The following is a 26,386-nucleotide window of genomic DNA, read 5'->3' on the forward strand; positions in this document are numbered from 1 at the left end:
ACCGGCGGGACCAGGCGGCGTGGGCGGGCTCCGGGGTCCTAGGGGGGGGCGCGGGGCGATCTGACCCCGGGAGGTGCCCCCACGGTGGCCTGGCCCGCGATCGGGGCCCACCGATCCGCGGGCAGGCCTGTGCCGTGGGGGCACTCTTTCCCTTCCGCCTCCGCCACGGTCTCCACCATGGCGGAGGCGGAAGTGACTCTCCCCACTGCGCATGCGCGGGAAACTGACAGCAGCCGCTGACGCTCCCGCGCATGTGCTGGGAAACAGACAGCGGCCGCTGACGCTCCCGCGCATGCGCCGCATTTCCGCGCCAGCTGGCGGGGCAACAAACGCCATTTCCGCCAGCTGGCGGGGCGGAAATCCCTCCGGCGTCGGCCTAGCCCCTCAATGTTGGGGCTAGGCCGCCAAAGATGCGGAGACTTCCGCACCTTTTTGCCGGCGCGATGCCCGTCTGATTTGCGCCGGCTTTGGCGCCAGTCGGCGGGCATCCCGCCGTTGGGGGAGAATTTCGCCCGGGGTCTCTGATTATGGAACAAATTGTGGTTACAACTCTTGGGTATCATGTACGGTACTCTTTCAGAGGTTGGATGGCGTTGAGTGTAGGGGGGGGCGGCGGGGAGTGGACTCTATAGGTTAATGGTGATCATGGGCGGTCCCGGACTCCTTTTTCTTTTTCTCCTTTGTTTTTTGTTTCCACCGTGGGAGGGTTTGTTTTATTGGATGCATATATTGACAGGTGGGCTGTTGTTGGGTGGTAGGAGGATGGGATTGTTGGTATTGTTAAGGGGATTGATTTTGTATTTGTTACCGTTTACTGTTTGTGGGTGGGGTGTAAATTCTGAAGGAAAATGTGAAAATGGAGAATAAAAACATTTTTTTTTTAAATTCGAACAAATTGCTATCTGCCTTGACTGCTTCAATTCCCTGCTTTAAAATCAAAATGTAACTTTCAGCAATATGGAATTAGTATTTTGTTCTACGTTACTTAATTTAAATTAATAATAGCTAATATTGTTGGTAGTTCATGAGCTGGATTCTCCGTTTTGGAGATTAAGTCCCCACGCCGGTGTGAAAACGGTGGTCTTTTACTCCAGGAAAACTGGCGTAAAAGACCATGAGAGTCCCACGCCGACGGGAGTTCAGCCAGTTAGGGATGGAGCATCGCAGGGTGGGCCTCAGGCAATGGCCTGAGGCAGTGGATAATCGGCGCGGCATACTCCCCGAGTACGGCACTTTTCAGGGAGGCGGGGGAGAATTTTAAAATTGGCGCCGCACCCAATTTTGCCGCCAAAACGGATTCTCCGCCCCGTCGCCGAACACGAGTTTGGCGTCAGGGTGTGGAGAATCCAGCCCCTTATCTATTAACAGAACATTTATAATTAAAACACTCTCTATTTTTCCTAGGTTGCTGTATGGAACAGCGATTGAGTGAAGTTGCTCTACAAACGGCACTTTCCAGCTCATCAAGGCATTACGCAGGTCGTTCATTCCAAATCTTTAGGGCTTTGAAGCAACCTCTGTCTGCACATGCTTTATCTGACCTACTGTCAAGACTGGTAGAAGTTATAGGAGAACATGGTGATGAAGTTCAGGTATACTTTACATGTCTGATTAAACACTCTGCAAGTTTCTGTAAAATAAACTAAATTTTGAATATTTTCCCTCCTAGTTTAGTGTTAAATACAGTGCCTGTCTAGTGTGAGACTTAGCTATAGAAACCAAGAAGGTTTGGAGTTGGATTTCTGGTCACTGCTGAGTTAGTTTATCCCAGCTGAAGAAATTAAGGGTGCACAGTGATTGGCTTTGATCTCCCCAGCTCGCCCTTGTCAGAGTTCTTGATCACTGTACATTGAATCTTTCTGGTAAAAAAACAGTTCTGTGGTTGTGAAGTAAGTATTAGGTCATGCTTGGTTGATAGCACCAAGCTCGACAAGCCATTGAACATCACTATCACTATCTGAGCCCACATGGGTTGGATTTCCATATGGACGAACTGTTGGGAAAAGTCCTGGTGGCCTGGAACTCTAATCAAATATGAGTCACTATTTTCTTAAAACTTAAGAAAACGAAAATAAACTACTATAGCTTGAATTTCTTCCAGGCCAGTTGTTTTGGGTCACACGAACAATAAGCTATCACAGCTGAATTTCACTGTTGACCTTGAAGGAAGCTGTCCAGAAAGACCTCGTGATATCTATTGCGTGGATTTCTCCTTTTCTGACATCAGTTTGAATCTGGTGCCAACCAAGGGGATCTCCAGACGTACAGCAACAGTTATGTCATCAAGTAGTAGAAACATTGAAGTATTCTCACAAACACCAAACCAGGAGATAAAAGCCACAGAATCCCTTCACTTTTAATTTTTAATTTTACAGAGCAACCCTAATAAATAAATGAGACATACCATGAGATTAAGGTAGATGCTAAAATATCATGGGCTGAATTTTACGGGCCATCTGCGGGCAGGAAAACAGGCGGATGCTAAGCCATTGGCAGTTTACCTGCCACAGAGTGATGCTGAGGGCAGCACGTTCAATGGGTTGACTGTTGCCCCATCACAGCTCTCAAGTGTGCAATTAGTGCCCAATTAAGAGCCTCATCCCACCGCTGCTCCGATAAAATGGGTGGCGTGAGAGGCCTGTGCCCAACCTGTAGCTGGCAGGATCAGCCCTTTGGACTAATGGTCAGTGAAAGTGGGGTGCCTCCTTTTCAGGTCCCCTGTGTTAATCGGAGGCACCGCTCTCAGAGTGTTGCCTCCTCACATCCACTCTCCCTCCCCCTGCCCAGTCCAGCATGCTCCCCCCAACCTCACTGGGGCCTATCAGCCTGGCCCGAACAAGATCTCAGACTTAGCTGAACATCTGGGTCCATCGCTGAACACTTTGATCTATCTGCAGCACCAGCAATGGCCACCGATCCTGTTTGGCATTGCCAGTGTGGAGAGTTGGCGACCTCTGAGTGGCCAGCAGTTCTATGAGGCAGGATATCCTCCTAGAGATAGATGGAAGTCCCACCTCGTACTAATCTTGGGCTATCGCCCAAAAAGTAAAGCAGGGTGAGTCGGCTAAGCAGGGATGAGCGCGCCCCCATTATTGCTCAATGACTACTGTATAATAATTATTTAGCAAACTTTTCTCTGTAGTATAATTCTCAAGACTTTCCAATTGATTTACAAGTGTTATTATTCTTTTTTTTTTAAAAAGGCTCAGTGGAATCTATGAATTTATACTTATAAGAAAGTGCTGCTTAGTAAACTCTCATTTTAAATATCATTATGACTTTGCTAGGGTTATGTAATGGAAGCACTCCTGACACTGGAAGCAGGCATTGACAATTTGGCAGATTGTTTGAAGAATAGTGATTTGTTAGCTGTTCTGTCGAGGTAAGACCTTTTACTCCTTACAGAGTGTTCTGTGATGTCTTGAATGTACAGTATGTTATTTCAAGAAAATATATTTGTTCCAAAGCCAAAGAAGCAAGATTCCAGTTTAATACCTTATTTTCTGTTCCGATCAAACAATTTAATATATACAGATATAGAGGTGTTTTTCCCTCGAAAATTAAAGCAAAATACTATGGCTGCTGGAAATCAGAAATAAAAGCAGGCCTGGCAGCATCTGTGGAGAGAAAAACAGAGTTAACATTATACAGACTGTTTCTCTCTCCACAGATGCTGGCAGACCTGCTGAGGTTTTCCAGGATTTTCTCCACTCTGATCCATAGCTACTCCCAAAATCCCACAGCTGGCTATCCTCCCATGTAAGACTGGACATGCCACTCACCGGAAATATGCTGTGGTACTCACACTGCGGTTAACAAATAGGAAACTCCCTTCTACCACTTCCATCATCCCCCCCCCCCCCCTCACCTCCCCTCACCCTCTCCTCCTCCCCTCTTTCCCCCTCCTCTTTTCCCCGCCACCCTCCGTCTCCTCCTCCCTCTCTCTTCCCGCACTCACTCCTTCTCCCTCTCTCGGGATATCACTGATACTTTGGGCGGGATCACATTCTGTTCCGTAGCTGGCAAGTCAGCATTAACCCTACTTAGGGCATCAGCCCACAGCCCCTCCTCAATCTCCTCCCTTAGCTCCTCTTCCCATTTACCTTTCAGCTCCTCTACCAAAGCCTCCCCCTCTTCTTTCATCTCCTGGTATATCGCCGACACCTTGCCCTCCCCGACCCATACGCCCGAAATCACCCTGTCTTGAATCCCCTGTGCCGGGAGCAGCGGGAATTCCCTCACCTGCCGCCTCACAAACGCCCTCACTTGCATATACCTGAAAGCATTTCCCGGGGGTTGTCCAAATTTCTCCTCCAGCACCCCTAAGCTCGCAAACGTCCCGTCGATGAACAGGTCCCCCATTCTTCTAATCCCTGCCCGATGCCAGCTCTGAAACCCCCCGTCCATCCTTCCTGGGACAAACCGATGATTATCCCTGATCGGGGACCACACCGAGGCTCCCATCGCTCCCCTATGTCGTCTCCACTGCCCCCAGATCTGTAACGTTGCCGCCACCACCGGGCTCGTGGTTTACCTTGTCGGCGAGAGCTTCAGCGGTGCCGTCACCAGCGCCCCCAGGCTCGTTCCTTTGCAGGACGCCATCTCCAACCTCTTCCATGCCGCCCCCTCTCCCTCCATCACCCACTTACGGATCATCGCCACGTTGGCTGCCCAGTAGTACCCACCCAGATTCGGCAACGCCAACCCTCCTCTATCTCTGCTACGCTCCAGGAACCCTCTCCTTACCCTCGGGGTCTTGCTCGCCCACACAAATCCCATAATGCTCCTGCTTGCCCTCTTAAAGAAGGCCTTGGTAATCACAATTGGGAGGCATTGGAATACAAAAAGAAACCTCGGGAGAACCACCATTTTAATCGACTGTACCCTGCCTGCCAGTGAGAGTGACAACATGTCCCACCTTTTAAAGTCCTCCTCCATCTGTTCCACCAGCCGCAAATTAAGTTTGTGCAGTGCCCCCCAGCTCCTAGCTACCTGAATCCCCAAGTATCGAAAGCTCCTTTCCGCCCTCCTCAACGGTAGGTCGTCTATCCCTCCTCCCTGATCCCCCAGCTGCACCACAAAGAGCTCACTCTTTCCCACATTGAGCTTATAGCCCGAGAAGTCTCCAAACTCCCTTAGAATCTGCATGACCTCAACCATCCCCTCCACTGGATCCGCCACATACAGCAACAAGTCGTCTGCGTACAGCGACACTCGATGTTCCTCTCCCCCTCGGACCAGCCCTTCCATTTCCCCGACTCCCTTAACGCCATGGCCAAAGGTTCAATTGCTAATGCAAACAGCAGAGGGGACAGAAGGCACCCCTGCCTCGTCCCTCGGTACAGCCGAAAATACTCCGACCTCCGCCGGTTCGTGACCACACTCGCCACCGGGGCTCTGTACAGGAGCTTAACCCAACTAATAAACCCTCCCCCGAACCCAAACCTCCTCAACACTTCCCAGAGATACTCCCACTATACTCGGTCAAAGGCCTTCTCCGCGTCCATGGCTGCCACAATCTCCGCCTCTCCCTCCACCGATAGCATCATTATCACATTTAGGAGCCTTCGCACATTGGTATTTAGCTGCCTACCCTTTACGAATCCCGTCTGGTCCTCGTGAATCACCCCCGGGACACATTCCTCAATCCTCGTAGCCAACATTTTTGCCAGCAACTTAGCATCTACGTTGAGGAGCGAGATTGGTCTATACAACCCGCATTGCAGTGGGTCTTTATCCCGCTTCAAGATCAAAGAGACCGTCGCCTCCGACATTGTCGGGGGCAGGGTCCCCTCCTCCCTTGCTTCATTGAAGGTCCTTACCAGCAACGGGGCTAACAGGTCTACATACTTCCTGTAAAACTCCACCGGGAACCCATCCGGCCCTGGGGCCTTCCCCCCCTGCATGCTCCCCAGTCCTTTAACCAGCTCCTCCACCCCAATTGGCGCCCCCAAACCAGCCACTTCCTGCTCCTCCACCCTCGGGAACCCCAGTTGGTCCAAGAATCGCCGCATCCCCTCTTTTCCCCCTGGGGGCTGGGACCTATACAGCTCCTCGTAAAAGACCTTAAATGCCTCATTCACTTTCACCGCACTCCGCACCGTAGTTCCCCTGCCATCCTTGACTCCACCTATTTCCCTCGCTGCCATCCTCTTACGGAGCTGATGTGCTAGCATCCGACTCGCCTTCTCCCCATATTCATATATCGCCCCCTGTGCCTTCCTCCACTGTGCCTCTGCCTTCCCTGTGGCCAACAGGTCGAACTCCGTCTGGAAACTTCGTCTCTCCCTGAGTAGTCCCTCATCAGGAGCCTCTGCATATCTCCTGTCCACCCTTAAAATCTCCCCCACTAACCTCTCCCTTTCCCTGCCCTCTCTCTTCATCCCATGAGCCCTGATGGAGATTAACTCTCCCCTGACCACTGCCTTCAGCGCCTCCCATACTACTCCCACCTGCACCTCCCCATTGTCGTTGGCTTCCAGGTACCTTTCGATGCACCCCCGCACCCTCCCACACACTTCCTCGTCTGCCAGCAGTCCCACATCCAACCGCCACAACGGGCGTTGGTCCCTCTCCTCCCCCAGCTCTAGCTCCACCCAATGCGGGGCGTGGTCTGAAATGGCTATGGCCGAATACTCCGTTCCCTCCACTTTCAGGATCAGTGCCCTGCCAAAAACAAAAAAATCTATCCGGGAGTAGGCCTTATGTATATGGGAGAAAAAAGAAAATTCTCTGGCCAAAGGCCTGGCAAATCTCCATGGATCTACTCCCCCCATCTGATCCATAAACCCCCTGAGCACCTTGGCCGCCGCCGGCCTCGTCCCCGTCCTAGATCTGGAACAATCTAATGCTGGGTCCAACACCGTGTTGAAATCCCCACCCATTATCAAGCTCCCTACCTCCAAGTCTGGAATACGCCCCAACATCCGTTTCATGAATAGAGCATCGTCCCAGTTCGGGGCGTATACATTTACCAATACCACCTCCGCAACCTACCGCTCATCATCACGTATCGGCCTCCATTGTCCGCTACTATGTTCTTGGCCTCAAACGACACCCGCTTCCCCACCAGTATTGCCACCCCTCTATTCTTCGCATCCAGCCCCGAATGGAACACCTGTCCTACCCATCCCTTCCTTAACCTGACCTGATCTGCCACCTTCAGATGTGTCTCCTGAAGCATGACCACATCTGCCTTCAGTCCCTTTAGGTGCGCGAACACTCGGGCCCTCTTAACCGGCCCGTTCAGGCCTCTCACATTCCACGTGATCAGCCGGATTGCCCCCCCCCCCCCCGACTAGCCAAATCTTCTGCACTTCCGGGGTCTGTATCCCTCTATTGCCATCCTATTCATGTATTTGTCAAGATGCCCCTTAAACGTCACTATCGTGCCTGCTTCCACCATCTCCTCCGGCAGCGCGTTCCAGGCACCCACTACCCTCTGTGTAAAAAAACTTGCCTCGTACATCTCCTCTATATCTTGCCCCTCACACCTTAAACCTAAGCTCCCTAGTAATTGACTCGGGCCCTCTTAACCGGCCCGTTTAGGCCTCTCACATTCCACATGATCAGCCGGATTGGGGGGCTACCCCCCCCCCCCCCCCCCCACCCTGCCGACTAGCCATCTCCTATCTTAGGCCAGTCCCGTGCCCGCGCCTCCCGCACCCTCCAGTCCCCCACATCGGGGCCAAATCAGGATATGGTTGGGTTTTGAATCCAAAAATGAGCCCAATTGCACTTATCTTGCAGTACTTTTACAATTCCACCCATTTGAAGTGGCCTAGAAATATTAGCATTTAACCACAGATGGGAGAGTGGTGACAGCCACATTCTTCATTGCTAGGCAGCAGTGACAGATGGACACTGTGAGCAGGCTCATACATGGATGATGACCACTCGGGCAAGACACTGCATGCAGGGTTTGTGGAACTATACCCCAGAAAACATGAACAAATTATCAATGAAGAAAAATAATAATATTGCATATATTGCATAAAATAAAATATAAATTAATAGAATTAAAATATAATTAACAAAATAATAATATTGCAGGCTATTCTTAACTGTGGATCTCATACAAAGTTTGCTTCATCATTCCCAGGAGCACATTTAACAGTAACATCCCTTGTTGTCAACATTTTAGGTTAAAGACTCAGATACACATATATTACACAATATATGGGATTTTACGGAACAGATGGAATCAAATAAGCTTATTGAACCTGTGCCAACGTTTTGAAATAGTTATCCACCCACTTCGTCCATTCCCAATCTTCCCCATTCTCTCTAAAATTTAATTTTGCTATTATGTATTCACTTTTCCAAACATCATGGACTCCTTCCGTGCTCTAACTATTCTATGAAAGCTAAAATGGACCATGTTTCTACTGCTATTTTCAATGATCTCTTAACAATTTCCCAGTTTAATTCAACAAACTCTTAGATAATTTTAAGTACCTCCATTAGGTCACTCTTAGCCTCCTTTTTTCTTATGCAAAGTGCTTCAGTTTCTCTGCCATCTTCATGATTAAAAGTCTTTTAGCCCTGGAATCATTTTAGTGAATTTCTTTTCCATGGCCTTTATATCCTTCCTCTACTAAGGCACCCAAAATTGGATACAATTTCTTATAGAATTGAATGTTAAGAAGTAAGTTTCCCCATCAGCACTCTTTTTTAAAAATTAAATTTTGAACAAATGTAATTAATACTAACTTTTTAAACTCTCATAATTTCGAAGCATAGTGTTATTTAAATAATGAATACTGATTGTATAATCAGGGAAATGACTTGGAGGAGCTGAAGAGCAAAATAGTATGAGTGGGCTAGATTAACTTCTGTAGTGAAACACAAAATTAAGAGAAGTGAAGGAAAAATGGCACATTTAACCATAATATTTTAAAAGGGACCCTGATGATACAATTCACTCTTTCAATGTTTGCTAAGTTAAAGTATGCAACAGATTTATTTACAACCAACAAAATAATGGAAATATAAATGAGGAATGTTTCATGCGATCAAAATTTCTTAATGCATCTAGAAGTAATTTGGAGAAATTATGCAATATTAATTTTTTATTTTGCTTTTATCAGGTCTTCCTCTCCCGATTTTATGATGAGTACCAAACTGGCATCAAGTCGGAAGAGCACTGGGCAGCTAAACCTAACATCAGGCATATTGAACAGTGGTGGTATTACTGCTGAGCGCAGTAGACATCAGAGAAGCTTTTCCGTGCCAAAGAAGTTTGGTGTTGCAGACAGATCCTCTGATCCACCACGTAGTGCTACATTGGACAGAATCCAGGCAAATGGACAACAAGTTATTGTGTCGAAAACCCGGAGCTCATCCTCTCTTAAAGACAGCATAATTGACCCAACCAATATTAATAATCCCATGAATCTTTTGGCCACTATTTTCTGGTCTGCTGTAGCACTGATGGAGTCAGATTTTGAGTTTGAATACCAAATGGCACAACGATTGTTAATTAAACTTCTTATACATCTTCCTTTGGATAAGACTGAAACTAGGGAAAAACTTGAAAAACTACAAGCACAGCTGAAATGGACAAACTTCTCAGGGTTACAGCAGCTATTGCTAAAAGGATTTACTTCCCTATCCACCACAGACCTAACTCTACAACTCTTTAGTCAACTGACTCCTGTTTCTCGAATACCTGTGATAGATTTAACTCAAGCAATAGGTAAATGTATGGAATAGTTACAATCACCAAATAATACCATAGAACTACTTGAAACTGGGTTTGGCCTTTGATATCTAAGTGACATATTTATTTATTGAGTGTTTTTAATTTTTACTGATGCTTAAGGAAAGCTCTAGGTCATGTTTAAGTAAGGTTTGGTCGCAGTGGGTAATTTTTCATCTGTTGGTGATTTTTCTGACAAATGCAATATTGAGTTTAACATCTCAGTCAGGCAATAGAGATAAAAGCAAATTACTGCAGATGCTGGAATCTGAAACAAAAACAGAAAATACTGGATAATTTCAGCAGGACTGACAGCATCTGGAGAGAGAATTAAGCAAACGTTTCGAGTCTGGATGAATCTTTGTCATCCAGACTCAAACGTTAGCTTCCTTCTCTCTCCACAGATGTTGGCAGACCTGCTGAGATTGTCCAGTATTTTCTGTTTTTGTAGGCAATAGAGATGCTGGTTCCAATTTCTGACAGTTGTATACTGAATAAGACCACTGTTAACTGAGTAAGAATAGATCCAATTAATTGTATCCACAGTGCATTTTACAAATAATTGGATCTACAAGCAGAACACTAATTTGATATCTGTGAGTATCATGGGGTTTAGAAGTACCATTAAAACTGCCTAACAGGCATATCAAACTTCAGGCTCTTCAGGAAAGCACTTTCAAAAGGACCAGGGGCACAAATACTGCAGTAATGGATCACCCATCTATTATACACACCATCTTTTGTTCCCACGAAGAGGAGATGGAAAAGAAAATTGGATGGGTATAAAGAGAGTTACCAATTCTGGTTGAACATACTCTTGGGGTTTTATCACATGACCTTCTGTTTACTGCCTCCGATTCAAACAATCTTTAATTTCCCCTCACCCCCCCCCCCCATAAACTATCGGCGAGATTCTCTGGCCACCCTGCGGCATGTTTCTCAATGGCGGTTGGCCGGCAGCGAGATCTTCTGGTCTTGCCGTAGTCAATGGGATTCCCGATTGAATCCGCCCTATGTCACCGGGAAACCCACAGCGGGGATGCACCATCGGTGAGACCGGAAGATCCCACTGCCGTGAACAGCCGGAGGATCTCGGCCTATATTTTTTTAAGTTATAAATGAAAATGTTCAAGAAGAATTGAATTATATATAAGGCCCCTATCATTCTTCTCCTGGATTTCTTTCAGAAAGATTGGTAACCCCAGCTGTATCCTAGGAATGTATTAGATTTTGTTTTACTTAGATTTTAATTTATTTAGATTTTGATTTATTACATTGCTGTAATATTGTTATGAAAATACTTCTTCAAAAAGACCACTAACATTTCCCAAAAATCATTAAATGATTTCACAAATTCAAGCAGGAATTGTAAATTGGTTAAAAGAGTGTAAAAAAACAATAGACTGTTCTAATTTTCTCAGTGACAAGGGTTCCTGGAACTTTGGTTTTGCAACCGATTACCTCTTCTGATGTAAATTTTCTGAGATAGCTAATTGTATTGATGAAGTGGATCTTATTCTCATTTGATTTGCATATATAATTGACACTTGAATAAATGTTAAATAATACATGTCAAGGCCAAGGAAATGACAGCCCAAAGAGAAAATATAGAATACAGCAAAGAATCCACCACAGAATGTGAAGTATTACGTTTATATATTGAAAATGAAGTTTGGCTTATCATACAATATAAGTCAGCCTCTTTTGCTAGGGTTTTACAAATGCAATCTTTTTGCACATATCAGCATTTCTCTTATTTTATCCCCATTTTATGTTTTTAAATTGAATCTTGAAAGCAGTGGATCTTTGTGTGAAACTAACTGTCCCTGCTGAGACGCCATAATATGATTTCAAGATGCCATCAATTTAATTTGTGATGCCGCAAGACCACGATTTTGTCATGTGACGTTTACACAAATTATCTGCTCTCTGTCTCTGATTAACAATTATGGAGCATAAAATACAAAAACAAGAAATGATAAAGATCTGGTGAACAATGTTCCCGCACAGTACCTCACAGGCTATGTTCAGAGAAACAGTGCATATGTGTGGCAGTACAAAAAAAATTAAAGGGATTTAATAGAAAGAGTTCAAGAAACTAGCTTCAGCAATTGATCATAATGCAGTAGTAGTTCAGTTACCTTTGCGTTATTTGGCTATTTCAGGATTCCCCTTGAATGTTCTCTGCCTCCTTCCACATTTGATTCAGCACTTTGATAACCCTACCCAGTTCTGCAAGGATTCTGCCGATCGCATTGCCCAGGTTTGTGCTTTTGACAGTACATTTGGCAAGCAAATTTATTATAACAAACATGTTTTAAAAGTTAAACGTGTAATGTTTTTGTGTACTTCCCTGCTAGGTCTGTTTGGAAGAAAAAAACCCCAAGCTTTCCAACTTAGCACATGTAATGACCTTGTATAAGACCCACAGCTATACACGAGATTGTGCTACATGGGTTAATGTTGTTTGCCGTTACCTTCACGAGTCCTTCGCTGAAATTACTTTGAACCTTGTTACGTATCTGGCAGAGGTGTGTGTAATATATATATTTTTGCTGATAGTATTTTGGTTTCTTTAATTGTACATTGTAATCTGAATTTGTTTCACATGGAACTAAAACTGAAAAAGCTATAAAGATATAGCAAAATAGACAGTAAAATTTTTCTTCTTTAAAATTGTTCTGAAGACAACTATATTTGTCTCTCCACAAAAACATTGATTGACCTACTGTGTTTCCGGTACTTTCTATTGTTGTATCAGATTTGCAGAATTTTGTTTTTATAAATAACAAGTAGTAATGCAGTGTTGTTCCAAACCCTAATTGATCACAATTTGGCAGGTTTTGAATGCCCAAATTTAGTCCGGTTTGGTAGTTTGAGTTCAATGTATCAAAGTTTTAACAAACATAAAACACCCCTCACATCCCCTTATCCCCACACACCACCCATGCCTCTTCCATGCCATCTCATGTCCTGCCCCACCCCCATTCCTCTTTAAAGAGAAATACTGTTCACCTTACACTGAGAAATAAAATCTGTACAATTCATCAGTTAAGTTCTAGCTAAAATCCTGTTCTGATAGATTTTAATGTAGAGTTACAACCAACCCTTAAGACTTCGAGTGAAATTCTCCTATGCCCTCAAAATTTCCTGCTGCATGGTGGATCGGGAAACCTGCTGGAGGCCAGCGTGAAACTGATTTGCATCCTGCTAACGAGATGCTAATGAAGGCTCGACCAGAATCACCGACCCACACCCAATTCTCCACAATGCCAATAGAAAAACACGCCGATCCAGAACATGTCTGGAACAACATGGCTTGCAGAAGTCAGGCTTACTTCAACAATGCCTGGGGCTGCCTCAGAATTCAGATGGAAGCCGCCAGCAACCCTGGACCCCCGAACACCACAGCAGTGGGTGGAGGGAGTATCGACAGGTTGATCTTCCCTGTTCAGTGTCATCGAGGAGGTCCATCTTCCAGCCTCAAAATGTTCCTGGAGATCCATCTTTTTCCTTCAATGGGTGGGACAATGATGCTGCGGCTTTAAATACAGCACCCATATACCATATAGTGCCATCATGCCCCCACCCCCCACCAGATAATACTGTGCTAAACCCCAGGTACATAATGAGGTCGATATGACATAGCTTCCCGCTGGCCTTCACAGCGTTAAACACTCCCAGTTCCCACCCCCACCACAGGACTTAGTCACAGATGGGAGAATTCTACCCATAATGGCAGGGTAAGTTTACGCTCTTCCTAATTTTTAATTGTTGGTTTAATGGGTAGTTGGTATCCTGAACATAAGGAATTGATGCATATATCTGACATGTGACACGTCTCATGAAGTGAAGCCTTGTGGTAATACACATCCAATTATTCAAAATAGGGAGGGAAGTATGCAGCCTCTGCCTAGTTACCTAAACAAATTCTTTGGCCTGGATTTTAGCTTCTGGTTCAAGAGTGCATTTGGAACAGATTCCCCACTCCCCAAACCCGACCTAGGAGAAAGTGACCCAAAAGGTGGGATTTTTGTTCCGGGGTGGCAGGGTTCCTTGGGAGTTGGGCCGGATGACCCTAGAACAAGTGTGGAGGATGACAGGTGCAGAAACGGGCTGGGCCAAAGGCCTGCTCGGTAACTATCAAAGTTTTTTTAAAGAAAGAATATAAAATAGCCCTGGATCCCAACCCACTCCCTGTGCTCCATCCATGTTACCTCATGCCCCCACCAAAAACCCATGGCCCTCATATTCTCCATACAAACATATGCACCCCTTCCCAACCCCATGGCCTTTCACACCCTCCATACTAACCTATGCCCTCTGGCCAACCTCATGGCCCTTTGTGCCCTCCATATCAAGCTATTCCCTGACCCACCTACAGGGCCCCTCATGCCAACCTATGCCCTCCACCCCCAGCGCCCTTTCTAACCGCTATGCCAACTTAGTGCAAACATGTGACCCCCACCCATCACCAACTCACCCAGCATCCACGCATGCTGAGTTTAAATAAAATAGTTCAAAGTGTCTATTGCAAATGTTATTTTTATCAAAAACATTCTCATTCATAAAAACCCATTTATTACATTTACATTCCTTCAACTGTATTATCCCTTATAACAAAAATCATTTCACACAATTGCATAATCTCTTAATAAGATCAAGTAGTGAAATTCATAGTCCCACTTCAGAGTCCAACAACTTGGAGCGATCATTCAAACTGAAATGGCAGGCACTCTACTGTGAAAATGAACAGTTGTGAAATCTGACATGCAGCACTAATCTAGTACTAGTAGTCTTAAGGTTTATGTTTGCAGACAGAGGGAAATAGCTAGCCATTTTTTAAAAAAGCTCCAGACAGTCTCTTTCAGAGTTAGAAAACGAGAGTTTTAAATGCCTTCACAGCCTGACATCTTCCCTTGACAGTTCATCCTGACACTTTTGACAGTTGATCTTGACAGTTCCATGGGATTCACATTTCCAATGAATTGGTGTACGTTTTACACATTTTCGTGCCCACTAGAGAAATCCCAAAGGGCACCTGACCTCTCCCAAAAGTGCCCTGGGACCATATCCAAAGATACCTCCCAAAAGGGTACGTTAGCTATCAAAACAAATCCAGGTAATTCAAACCTACTCCTACCAGTTCCAATCCTTGCATGTCAGGTTTCAACATCTCTCACACCAATCCATGGGCAGTTGCAGATCCCGACCTGGGCTCATTCCCAAACCCACGATTCAGGTATGGGGCTACCTGATTTGGGCCACTTCTGCCATTTTCGCAACAACTGATGGGCTCAGACTTCCAGTGGCATTATGTAGGTGGAAGTCATGCACGAGATGGCTCCCGCTTGGGCACTGACCATTTAGTCCTTTTCTCTTAGTTTCAGGAGGTTTTTTTCATTTAAAACCCCACTTGTTTAATGGAATAAGGTGCCTACCTAGGTGAAATGCCTAGAAAACCCAGTGGGAAAAGCCTGAAAGTTGAAGCTTGACGACTGAATCAGAGGCTTCTCAGGGCTCGACGGTGTAGGAAATGGCAGAGGCACCTTCTGGCCACTCCACTAACGGCCGAGATACTGGGTTGTGTCGGGAGACCTCCACAAATCAATGGGAAGAGGCCTTGGCTCCCATTCGTTTGGTGTTGGAGAGACCCAATGAAATAGTAAAACTGCACGGTGACACGATACAAGGCATGAAGGTGGCCCTTTTGAAGCATAGGAACCAGAATGCCTCTCTGGAAGCAGAGATATCTCTGGTGGCCAATGCGAAAGCGCTGGACCAAAGTGAATAATTTGAAGATTCATTCCAAAAGGCAAAATATCCAAATCGTGGGATTGTGAGGGGATGGAAGGCCCAACTCCCATAGAGTATTTTGCGAAGATGTCTGGGACGATAGTGAGGGAGGATAGACTCGCATCCCCTCCTGAGCAAGACCAGTCCCACTAGACACTCCAACAGAAGCCCCATTCCAATGAACCACAGTAATTGTGAAGTTTCACAGCTTCCAAGAAAAAGAGTATGTCCTGAGATGGGCAAAGGAGCATTGCAACTACAAATGGTAAAGCCACACTTTCAGGTTTTATCAGGATGTGGGAGCAGAGCTGGCAAAGAAGCAGACAACATTCAACAAGGCTAAAGCTGCCCTGTATAAAAGCCGTTTTGGGTGGTGCACCCAGCACGGCTAAGAGTGACTTTTAAGGGAAACGACTATTTTTTTCCTTTGTAAAGAAACATGGGCTGGCAGAATGATTGAGGTTTTTGGATATTGGGGATGGGCATGTTGATAAATTGGGGAGGGGTGGAGCATAGGGTGCCCTTATACGTGGATCACCTGCTTCTTTATATTACGCACCCAGTCTTCACTATGGATGAGATAATGAAGCTGCTTGGGAGCTTTGGCTCCTTCTCTGGATATAAGTTGAATCTGGATAAGAGCGAATACTTCCCGGTTAACCCACCAGGATGGGAGTCCATCTAGGGATGTTACCTTTTCGCCTTACCAGATCTAGCTTTTGTTATCTCTGAATCCGGTTGGTCCACAATTGGGCCTCCCTTCATAAATTAAATTATACTACCCTGGTTAATGGGGTCAAATCTGACTTACAGAAGTGGGATAACCTCCCCTGTCCTTGGCGGGCAGGGTTCAGACTATTAAAATTAATGTGTTGCTGAGGTTTCTATTTATTTTTCAATGTCTCCCCACTTTTCTTTCCAAGTCCTTCTTTGTCAAAATTAATAAGTTAGCATCCCCATTTATTTAGGCAGGTAAGACCCCAAGGATCCGTAGGCGTTCCTCCAGAGAGATAGGCAATTAGGAGGTTTGGCTTTACCCAATTATTTTGCTATTAGGCAGCCAATATTGAGACGATACTGGGATGGTTTAGTGATTGAGGTTCCATATGGGGGCAAATGGAGGCGAGTTCCCGTAAAGGTCGAGCCTTGGTGCATTAGTAACTACATCGCTGCCATTCCCTCCGGAAAGATTTTCCTTGAATCCGGTAGTGGTGCCCACCCTGAGAATTTAGAAGCAATCCAGACAGCATTTTAAACTTATTTCCATGTCTTTGCTGGCCCCTATCTACAATAATCACCTTTTTTTGTCAGCGGGGTTAGACTCGACATTTAGGTCATGGGAGGGGAAGGGTTTGGAGAGGTATGAGGACTTGTTCATGGAGGGAAGATTTGCCAGCTTTAAGGAGCTGTCAGAGAAATTTCAACTCCCTGGTTCCAAGCTGTTTAGATACTTTCAGATTCCCGATTTTTCACAGAAGGCTAGCCCCTCTTTCCCCTTGGCACCACCACCCTCCCTGTTGAGGAGGATTTTGTCTTTGGCTGGGTCTGGTGGGGGAATTATTTCACACATATATGGCCAAATCCATTGAATGAGGTAAAAATGAAATGGAAGGATGAATTAGATCCTATTCCTGATGATGGGGTATGGGGCGAGGCTCTTCGCCGGGTCAACTCCATGTCCTCATGTGCTCGGCTTGGTCTAATCCAATTCAAGGCGGTGGGCAGGGTTCACCTGACCAAAGCGAGGATGAGCGGGGGTTTTTTTTGAGGTGGAGGACAGTTGTGAGCGTTGTTCTTGTGAGTTGGCTGACCACACTCATATGTTCTGGTCTTGTCCCAAGTTAGTCAGCTTTTGGGCCTCTTTCTTCAACACCATGTCAGAGATATTTAATGTCCATCTGGAACCATGTCCACTGGTGGCCATTTTCAGGGTATCTGCAGACTGGGGAGAAGGCGGCTGTCCTCGCCTTTGCCTCGTTAATAGCCCGGAGACGAGTTCTGCTTGGGTGGAAATCTTCTGCTCTGCCCAGTACCTTGGCTTGGTTAGGTGACCTTGTGTCATTCTTACATTTGGAGAAGGTCAAGTACACCTTTGGGAGGTGGTAGAAGGATTCTACCGAAGATGGCAGCTATTCATTTCCTTTTTTATAAAGCCTGTTGTTAAGGGGTTTGGTTTAATGTTGAGGTGGAGGGTTAATATAATATGTTCTTTTGATTGTTTGTCATGTTCTTTGTTATTGTAACTTGAATGAATTGTTATTTTGTTGATAATTTTTCACGATCAATAATCGTATTTTTGAAAAAAAACAATAGATGGGCTCTCCGACGTTGCGAAAATCCAGGCCTTTAATATTGGTTTCATCCACATCAAACCGCATATGGAATGGTAGCAGATCTTAGTCATTCTCTTTAGCAGAAAGAAAATGTTGCTGTCATCATAGAACAATATCCCTATGCCCAAAAGCATGAAAAGGAACTTCCATTCTTTTGACTTTTCGCAGTAGTAGGATGCTGGAGTTTCATCCTCAAGATGCAGAGCGGGAGTCAGGAAAATGCCTGGCTCAGCCCGCCTTCCTCCAGAGACTGTGCCGGCAAGGATGGGATTTTAATTGGGGGCACAGTGGGTGCGGCTGCAGTCGGAGCAGTCAACCGGGAAAAGTTTGGATACAGCCAAGGTACAAGTTGCGGAGAGAGGCAGATTAAAAGGCCGACCTCGGTGTTGTGGGACATCATCCCAATTATATTAACAGAAAAACGCTCCAAACCCCATCCCTCACACCCCACCCAACTATGCCGCTTCTTTACCCCCCCCCCCCCATGACAAGCTGTACCCCCAAAACAACCCCTATGTATCCTCAATCCCACCCCCCCCCCCTCCCCCGGCCAAGGCATGCCCCCAGCTCTTACCCTTATGGCTTTTCATGCTCCCCATGCAAAAGTATGCACCCAGCCATCCCCTATTGCCCCAAATGCCTGACTGGCATTCCAAGGGAAGAAAATCTGCCATTCTTATTTGGTCTGGCCTACATGTGACACCCACAGCTGCCGTCTAAAATGGCCTAGCAAGCCACTCTGTTCAAGGGTGATGATGGGATCACGTGAAAGAATTTAAAAACTGCAAGTACTTGAAGCTTTACAGCTTAAATCAGAGAGCCAGAACTGTCAATCAAGTTTTCCCTGGGGCTCAGGTGTTTTAATACTTGAATGGATGTTGTGACTCTTGATCAAGAGGCTTGGCTGAGAGCCCAGAGCTCCATTAGGGGTGGCACGGTACCACAGTGGTTAGCACTGTTGCTTCACAGCTCCAGGGTCCCAGGTTTAATTTCCAGCTTGGATCACTGTGTGTGTGGAGTCTGCACATTCTCCCTATGTCCGTGTGGGTTTCCTCCTGGTGCTCCGGTTTCCTCCCGCAAGTCCCGAAAGACATGCTGTGAGGTGAATTGGACATTCTGAATTCTCCCTCTGTGTACCCAAACAGGCGCCGGAATATGGCGAATAGGGGCTTTTCACAGTAACTTCATTGCAGTGTTACTTGCGACAATAAAGATTATTATTTATTATTATTAGCTTGTTGGAGAGCCCGAGTCCCAGGAAAAATATTGCTTGATTGACATCTCACCCCCTCTCTGATCGATGCCAAATTTACTTTATTTATACAAGATTAAGAGGGGGCATAATAGGCCAAAGGGGTTGTTTGGGGGGAAACCTTTGTATAGGGGTCATAGGGGGTGGGTGAATGAGGGACAGTAAGGGGTAGGTGTGACATGGGGGCATAGGAGAGCCTTTTAAACTTACCTTTCAAAATGTTCCCTCATGCAGACTAGGTTCACAACACCTCTGAGATGTCAGAACCACGAATTTGAAAAGCTGACCCAACTCCATGGAAATTGCAGAGGACCAAAATATGTCTTATCAGTGCAATGTAGTCTGCCAGGTTGGGAATGCTGGTGTGGACCCACGACCCAAAGCCGCCCACACCCTTAAAACGCACTCCTGAAAATCAGAAACCCCAGGAATTCGCATTAGCTATGAGGAGAGGTTGAATAAACTTGGTTTGTTCTCACTGGAACGACGGAGGTTGAGGGGCGACCTGATAGAGGTCTACAAAATTATGAGGGGTGTTAGAGGTGAAAATATTCACACGAAGGCCTGAGGATGAGTATAAAGAGGCAGTTTATTATTTCAGATCTGGGAGAAAGATTTGGAGACTACGCAGTCTTTCTCACTTGAGCTAAGGTTCGCATTGGGTTAATATACAGATTCAAGGGGCGGAATTAGTTGTATTCTCATTTACATACAATCAATCAACCACATTCGTTTTACAATTCATTACATTCAGTCAATCAATTTTCTTAGCATCCCAGTTATCACATATATGGTTAAAGTGGGTGCTGTCCTACCCGCCCCTAACTTCATACAGAAGTCATTCAAAACTAACAAAGGATATGTCCTGTCTGCAGCTGTGGACCTTGAGTTTTATCAGGGATACATTGCACTCCTTGTTCTGTGAAGCTGTTATCAGTGGCTGTTAAAATACACCCTGTACATACCCACGCCTGGTTCTCATGAGGCAGCTTAAGTTCAGCCATTTTGTGTCTTTAGTATTGCTTGAATAACTAACAGCCATTTTGTGTCATAGATTATCATAAAATTTACAGTGCAGAAGGAGGCCATTCGGCCCATCGAGTCTGCACCGGCTCTTGGAAAGAGCACCTTACCAAAGGTCAACATCTCCACCCCATCCCCATAACCCAGTAACCCCACCCAACACTAAGGGCAATTTTGGACACTAAGGGCAATTTAGCATGGCCAATCCACCTAACCTGCACATCATTGGACTGTGGGAGGAAACCGGAGCACCTGGAGGAAACCCACACACACACGGGGAGGATGTGCAGACTCCGCACAGACAGTGACCCAAGCCGTAATTGGACCTGGGACCTTGGAGCTGTGAAGCAATTGTGCTAACCACAATGCTACCGTGCTGCCCTTTCTGATATTCACAAGCATTGTGTATACACTATCTATCACTACAAATTGCCTCTTCTAAACAGGCATCTAAGCCAATGAGTACCTTTTGTCTCATCAGAACTATTCAAAAGTAATATGGGAGCACCAATGTAGTTACAGAGCCATCTATAATTTATATCATAGTCCAGTATCAGAAAATGCCCTCCAACAAGGGGCATAGACAGAGTGGATGGTCAGAGGCTTTTCCCCAGGGTAGAGGGGTCAATTACTAGGGAGCTTAGGTTTAAGGTGTGAGGGGCAAGATATAGAGGAGATGTACGAGGCAAGTTTTTTTACACAGAGGGTAGTGGGTGCCTGGAACGCGCTGCCGGAGGAGATGGTGGAAGCAGGCACGATAGTGACGTTTAAGGGGCATCTTGACAAATACATGAATAGGATGGCAATAGAGGGATACAGACCCCGGAAGTGCAGAAGATTTGGCTAGTCGGGGGGGGGGGGGGGGGGGGGGCAATCCGGCTGATCACGTGGAATGTGAGAGGCCTGAACGGGCCGGTTAAGAGGGCCCGAGTGTTCGCGCACCTAAAGGGACTGAAGGCAGACGTGGTCATGCTTCTGGAGACACATCTGAAGGTGGCAGATCAGGTCAGGTTAAGGAAGGGATGGGTGGGACAGGTGTTCCACTCGGGACTGGATGCAAAGAATAGAGGGGTGGCAATACTGGTGGGAAAGGGGTGTTGTTTGTGGCCAAGCACATAGTAGCGGACAAGGGAGGTCGATACGTGATGGTGAGTGGTAGGTTGCAGGGGACGGAGGTGGTACTGGTGAATGTATATGCCCCAAACTGGGACAATGCTGGGACAACGGATGTTGGGGCGTATTCCGGACCTGGAGGTAGGGAGTTTGATAATGGGTGGGGATTTTAACACTGTGCTGGACCCAGCATTGGATCGTTCCAGATCTAGGACGGGGAAGAGGCCGGCTGCAGCCAAGGTGCTTAGGGGGTTTATGGATCAGATGGGGGTGTAGATCCGTGGAGATTTGCCAGGCCTTTGGCCAGAGAATTTTCTTTTTTCTCCCACGTTCATAAGGCCTACTCCCGGATAGATTTTTTTTGTTCTGGGCAGGGCATTGATCCCGAAAGTGGAGGGAACGGAGTATTCGGCCATAGCCATTTCAGACCATGCCCCGCACTGGGTGGAGCTGGAGTTGGGGGAGGAGAGGGACCAACACCCGTTGTGGAGGTTGGATGTGGGACTGCTGGCAGACGAGGAAGTGTGCGGGAGGGTGCGGGGGTGTATTGAAAGGTATCTGGAGACTAACGACAATGGGGAGGTGAAGGTGGGAGTAGTATGGGAGGCGCTGAAGGCCGTGGTCAGGGGAGAGTTTATCTCCATCAGGGCTCACAGGGTGAAGAGAGAGGGCAGGGAAAGGGAGAGGTTAGTGGGGGAGATTTTAAGGGTGGACAGGAGCTATGCAGAGGCTCCGGATGAGGGACTACTCAGGGAGAGACGAAGTCTCCAGACGGAGTTCGACCTGTTGACTACAGGGAAGGCAGAGGCACAGTGGAGGAAGGCACAGGGGGCGATATACGAATATGGGGAGAAGGCAAGCCGGATGCTGGCACACCAGCTCCGTAAGAGGATGGCAGCGAGGGAAATAGGTGGAGTCCAAGATGGCAGGGGAACTACGGTGCGGAGGGCAGGGAAAGTGAATGAATCTTTTAAGGCCTTTTATGAGGAACTGTATAGGTCCCAGCCCCCAGGGGGAAAAGAGGGGATGCGGCGATTCTTGGATCAGTTGAGGTTCCTAAGGGTGGAGGTGCAGGAGGTGGCTGGTTTGGGGGCGCCACTTGGGGTGGAGGAGCTGGTTAAAGGGCTGGGGAGCATGCAGGCAGGGAAGACCCCGGGGCCGGATGGGTTCCCGGTGGAGTTCTACAGGAAATATGTAGACCTGTTAGCCCCGTTGCTGGTAAGGACCTTCAATGAATCAAGGGAGGGGGGGACCCTACCCCCGACAATGTTGGAGGCGACGATCTCTTTGATCTTGAAGCGGGATAAGGACCCACTGCAATGTGGGTTGTATAGACCGATCTCGCTCCTTAACGTCGACGCTAAGTTGCTGGCAAAAATGTTGGCCATGAGGATTGAGGACTGTGTCCCAGGGGTGATTCATGAGGACCAGACGAGATTCGTAAAGGGTAGGCAGTTAAGTACTAATGTGCGAAGGCTCCTAAATGTGATAATGATGCCATTGGTGGAGGGAGAAGCAGAGATAGTGACAGCCATGGACGCGGAGAAGGCCTTCGATCGGGTAGAGTGGGAGTATCTCTGGGAAGTGTTGAGGAGGTTTGGGTTCGGGGGAGGGTTTATCAATTGGGTTAAGCTCCTGTATAAAGCCCCGGTGGCGAGTGTGGTCACGAACCGGCGGAGGTCGGAGTATTTCCGGCTGTATCGAAGGATGAGGCAGGGGTGCTCCCTGTCCCCTCTGCTGTTCGCATTAGCAATTGAACCTTTGGCAATGGCGTTAAGGGAGTCGGGGAAATGGAAGGGGGTGGTTCGAGTGGGAGAGGAACATCGAGTGTCGCTGTACGCAGGCGACCTGTTGCTGTATGTGACGGATCCAGTGGAGGGGATGGTTGAGGTTATGCAGATCCTACGGGAGTTTGGAGACTTTTCGGGCTATAAGCTCCTTGTGGGAAAGAGTGAGCTCTTTGTGATCCATCCGGGGGACCAGGGAAAAGGGATAGACGACCTACGTTTAGGAGGGCGGAAAGGAGTTTTCGATACTTGGGGATTCAGGTAGCTAGGAGCTGGGGGGCACTGCACAAACTTAATTTGTTGCGGTTGGTGGAACAGATGGAGGAGGATTTTAAAAGGTGGGACATGTTGCCACTCTCGCTGGCGGGTAGCGTACAGTCGGTTAAAATGGTGGTCCTCCCGAGATTTCTTTTTGTATTCCAATGTCTCCCAATTATGATCACTGAGGCCTTCTTTAAGAAGGTAAGCAGGAGCATTACGGGATTTGTGTGGGTGAGCAAGACCCCGCGGGTAAGGAGGGGGTTCTTGGAGCGTAGCAGAGACAGAGGAGCGTTGGCGTTGCCGAATTTGGATGGTTACTATTGGGCAGCCAACGTGGCAATGATCCGTAAGTGGGTGATGGAGGGCGAGGGGGCGGCGTGGAAGAGGTTGGAGATGGCTCCCTGCAAAGGAACAAGCCTGAGGACGCTGGTGACGGCACCGCTGCCGCTCTCGCCGACATGGTACACCACGAGCCTGGTGGTGGCGGCAACGCTAAGGATCTGGGGGCAGTGGAGACGGCATAGGGGTGCGACGGGAGCCTCGGTGTGGTCCCCGATTAGAGACAACCATCGGTTTGTCCCAGGAAGGATGGACGGGGGATTTCAGAGCTGGCATCGGGTAGGGATTAGACGAATGGGGGACCTATTCATTGACGGGACGTTTGCGAGCTTAGGGGCGCTGGAGGAGAAATTTGGGCTACCCCCAGGAAACGCCTTCAGGTACATGCATGTGAGGGCGTTTGTGAGGCGGCAGGTGAGGGAATTTCCGCTACTCCCGGCACAGGGGATTCAAGATAGCGTGATTTTGGGCATATGGGTCGGGGAGGGCAAGGTGTCGGCGATACACCAGGAGATGAAAGAAGAGGGGGAGGCTTTGGTAGAGGAGCTGAAGGGTAAATGGGAGGAGGAGTTGGGGGAGGAGATTGAGGAGGGGCTATGGGCCGATGCCCTAAGTAGGGTTAATTCCTCTTCCTCGTGAGCCAGGCTTAGCCTGATACAATTTAAGGTGGTTCATAGAGCGCATATGACGGGGGCGAAGCTGAGCAGGCTCTTTGGGGTGGAGGACAGATGTGGGAGGTGCTCAGGAAGTCCGGCGAACCATGTCCATATGTTTTGGTCATGTCCGGCACTGGAGGGGTTCTGGAGGGGAGTGGCGGGAACAGTATCTAAGGTGGTGAAAGCCCGGGTCAAGCCAAGCTGGGGGCTCGCACTATTTGGAGTAGTGGACGAGCCGGGAGTGCAGGAGGCGAAAGAGGCCGGCATTCTGGCCTTTGCGCCCCTAGTAGCCCGGCGAAGGATCTTGCTAAGCCAGAAGGAGGCGAAGCCCCCCAGCGTGGAGGCTTGGATAAATGATGTGGCTGGGTTTATTAAGTTGGAAAGGATAAAGTTTGCCTTGTGAGGGTCTGTGCAGGGGTTCTACAGGCGGTGGCAACCGTTCCTAGACCATCTCGCGGAGCGTTAGAGGAAGGTCGGACAGCAGCAGCAACAGCAACCCGGGGGGGGGGGGGGCGGGGGGTAGGGGTCAGCGGTTGAAGGGGGGGGTTTCTGGGGGGCATTTGAGCAAGAAAACACATGGTAGGATCCGGAAACTGACATGTACGGGAAGAATCCACTGTACAAAGTTTTGTATCTTATTGACTTGCCATGTTTATGTCTTGCCACGCGAGTTACTTTTTTCTTTTTTTTTGTTACGGGGTGGGGGGGGTTGTTTGTAAGGTAGAAAATATTGTTGTTGAAAAATTCTTAATAAAAACATATTTAAAATAATTCAAAAAAAAAAATTTTAAATAAAAAGGAAATGCAGAAGATTTTAGTTCAGACGGGCTGTAGAGGGTGCCATCTCCGCTACTCCACTACTGGGCCGATATCTGGGGTTTGAGTATCTGTGTGTGTCTCTCTCCAGCTGGCACTGAAACTTCAGAGGCCAGGGGATGTCGCGCTGGGACACTTCCACTGAAGAGAGCACTGATTCAAGCCTGCCGTTTATTCCTAACCGACAGCCTGAGACTTATATCACACAGATCTCCAGACCCCTACCAATACCCAGGTGATTCTCTCTCTTGCCGGTGGTGCAACACTCACCCGGTTCCTACTCCACTAGAGTAGCTTTCCCAAGAGAGAGAATAGGACACTGCTGTTTATTCCCTAACCAGCAGTCTGTCCTGAGTGAATCGCTCAAGATGACCCTCGATTCCTGAACCCGGAATTAAGGTGAGGAGTATTTTAACAATGACTTGGTCCGAGATCGCTGGTGAAAGATTGAAGAATTTAAACGACCCCAATTATCATCAAATCAAGGTTTATTGCAAAACCCAGGTCAAAATCATCAACAGAAGAAACACAATAAAATCTTATGCTCTAATACAACTAAGTCTATTCAAAGTAATACAGCGGACACAACGAAAATTCTTATGATTACACAGTTTTTAGCAATATCACAAGGCACAAAACAAGTTCCCTTCCCCAAAGCCTCAACCACTATTAAAGTCAAGGGAGTTTCGTAAGCTGCTGCAGGGTACTTACGGTCACAGGCTGCAGAGGTCAAGTCAGGGGTGTAGAGGTCGAGCCAAGAACGAAGAGACCCCCAATCGAAAACACAGCCCCTTTTATATTGTTTTACCTGGCTTTGTCCTGTGATCGGCCAGCCCCTTTTGCATTGAAAAAGGTAAGATTTAAAGTTCCCGCTGGTCCCGCCCCCTTTGAGCCGGTCAGACCTGTCGAGATGGGAGTACCTCCCCTAGGTCCGCCTCCAGTCTGTTTTTTTGAGATAACGAGGTTGAGCTCCCTTGAAGATTTTCAAAGACTTCCATCTGCTCCGGAGATAGCTGCTATGTTGATGGGGTGTTGATTGGATTCTGCTCTGGTGGAGGCCAGGTCATTTACATCTGCATGGGGCTATGACCATCCCATTGTCCTGCTTGCAGGCAGGCCCCCTGTGTATTCCCGTGCCCCTTGGTCTGTGTTTTGATCTTATCTCGTTGTCTGGCTCCTTCTTCCTTGTAGCTCCTAGGGGGGGGTTTGTAAATACTTATGTTCCCTACTCAGCTCAGCGGACCAGGCCTGCTGGGAAAACTGGTTCCGTTCTCTTGGCTGAAAAGTCAGTTTACAGTCTCTGAGTTTTT

The 26,386-nt window shown here is 47.3% G+C and overlaps 1 protein-coding gene across 6 annotated transcripts in view; it reads left to right on the plus strand.

The window, feature by feature from the left end:
- LOC140391931 (protein furry homolog) overlaps positions 1 to 26,386 on the plus strand; it is a 790,380-nt gene that overhangs the window by 644,610 nt on the left and 119,384 nt on the right. For all 6 annotated transcript variants that reach the window (XM_072476991.1, XM_072476992.1, XM_072476988.1 and 3 more), the window contains 5 exons: positions 1,405 to 1,592; positions 3,288 to 3,382; positions 9,090 to 9,697; positions 11,866 to 11,963; positions 12,061 to 12,231. In XM_072476991.1, the coding sequence (XP_072333092.1) occupies positions 1,405 to 1,592; positions 3,288 to 3,382; positions 9,090 to 9,697; positions 11,866 to 11,963; positions 12,061 to 12,231 (1,160 nt within the window). The remainder of the gene's footprint in view (positions 1 to 1,404; positions 1,593 to 3,287; positions 3,383 to 9,089; positions 9,698 to 11,865; positions 11,964 to 12,060; positions 12,232 to 26,386) is intronic.

Source organism: Scyliorhinus torazame, chromosome 15 (assembly GCF_047496885.1).
Source record: "Scyliorhinus torazame isolate Kashiwa2021f chromosome 15, sScyTor2.1, whole genome shotgun sequence".
NCBI lineage: Eukaryota > Metazoa > Chordata > Chondrichthyes > Carcharhiniformes > Scyliorhinidae > Scyliorhinus > Scyliorhinus torazame.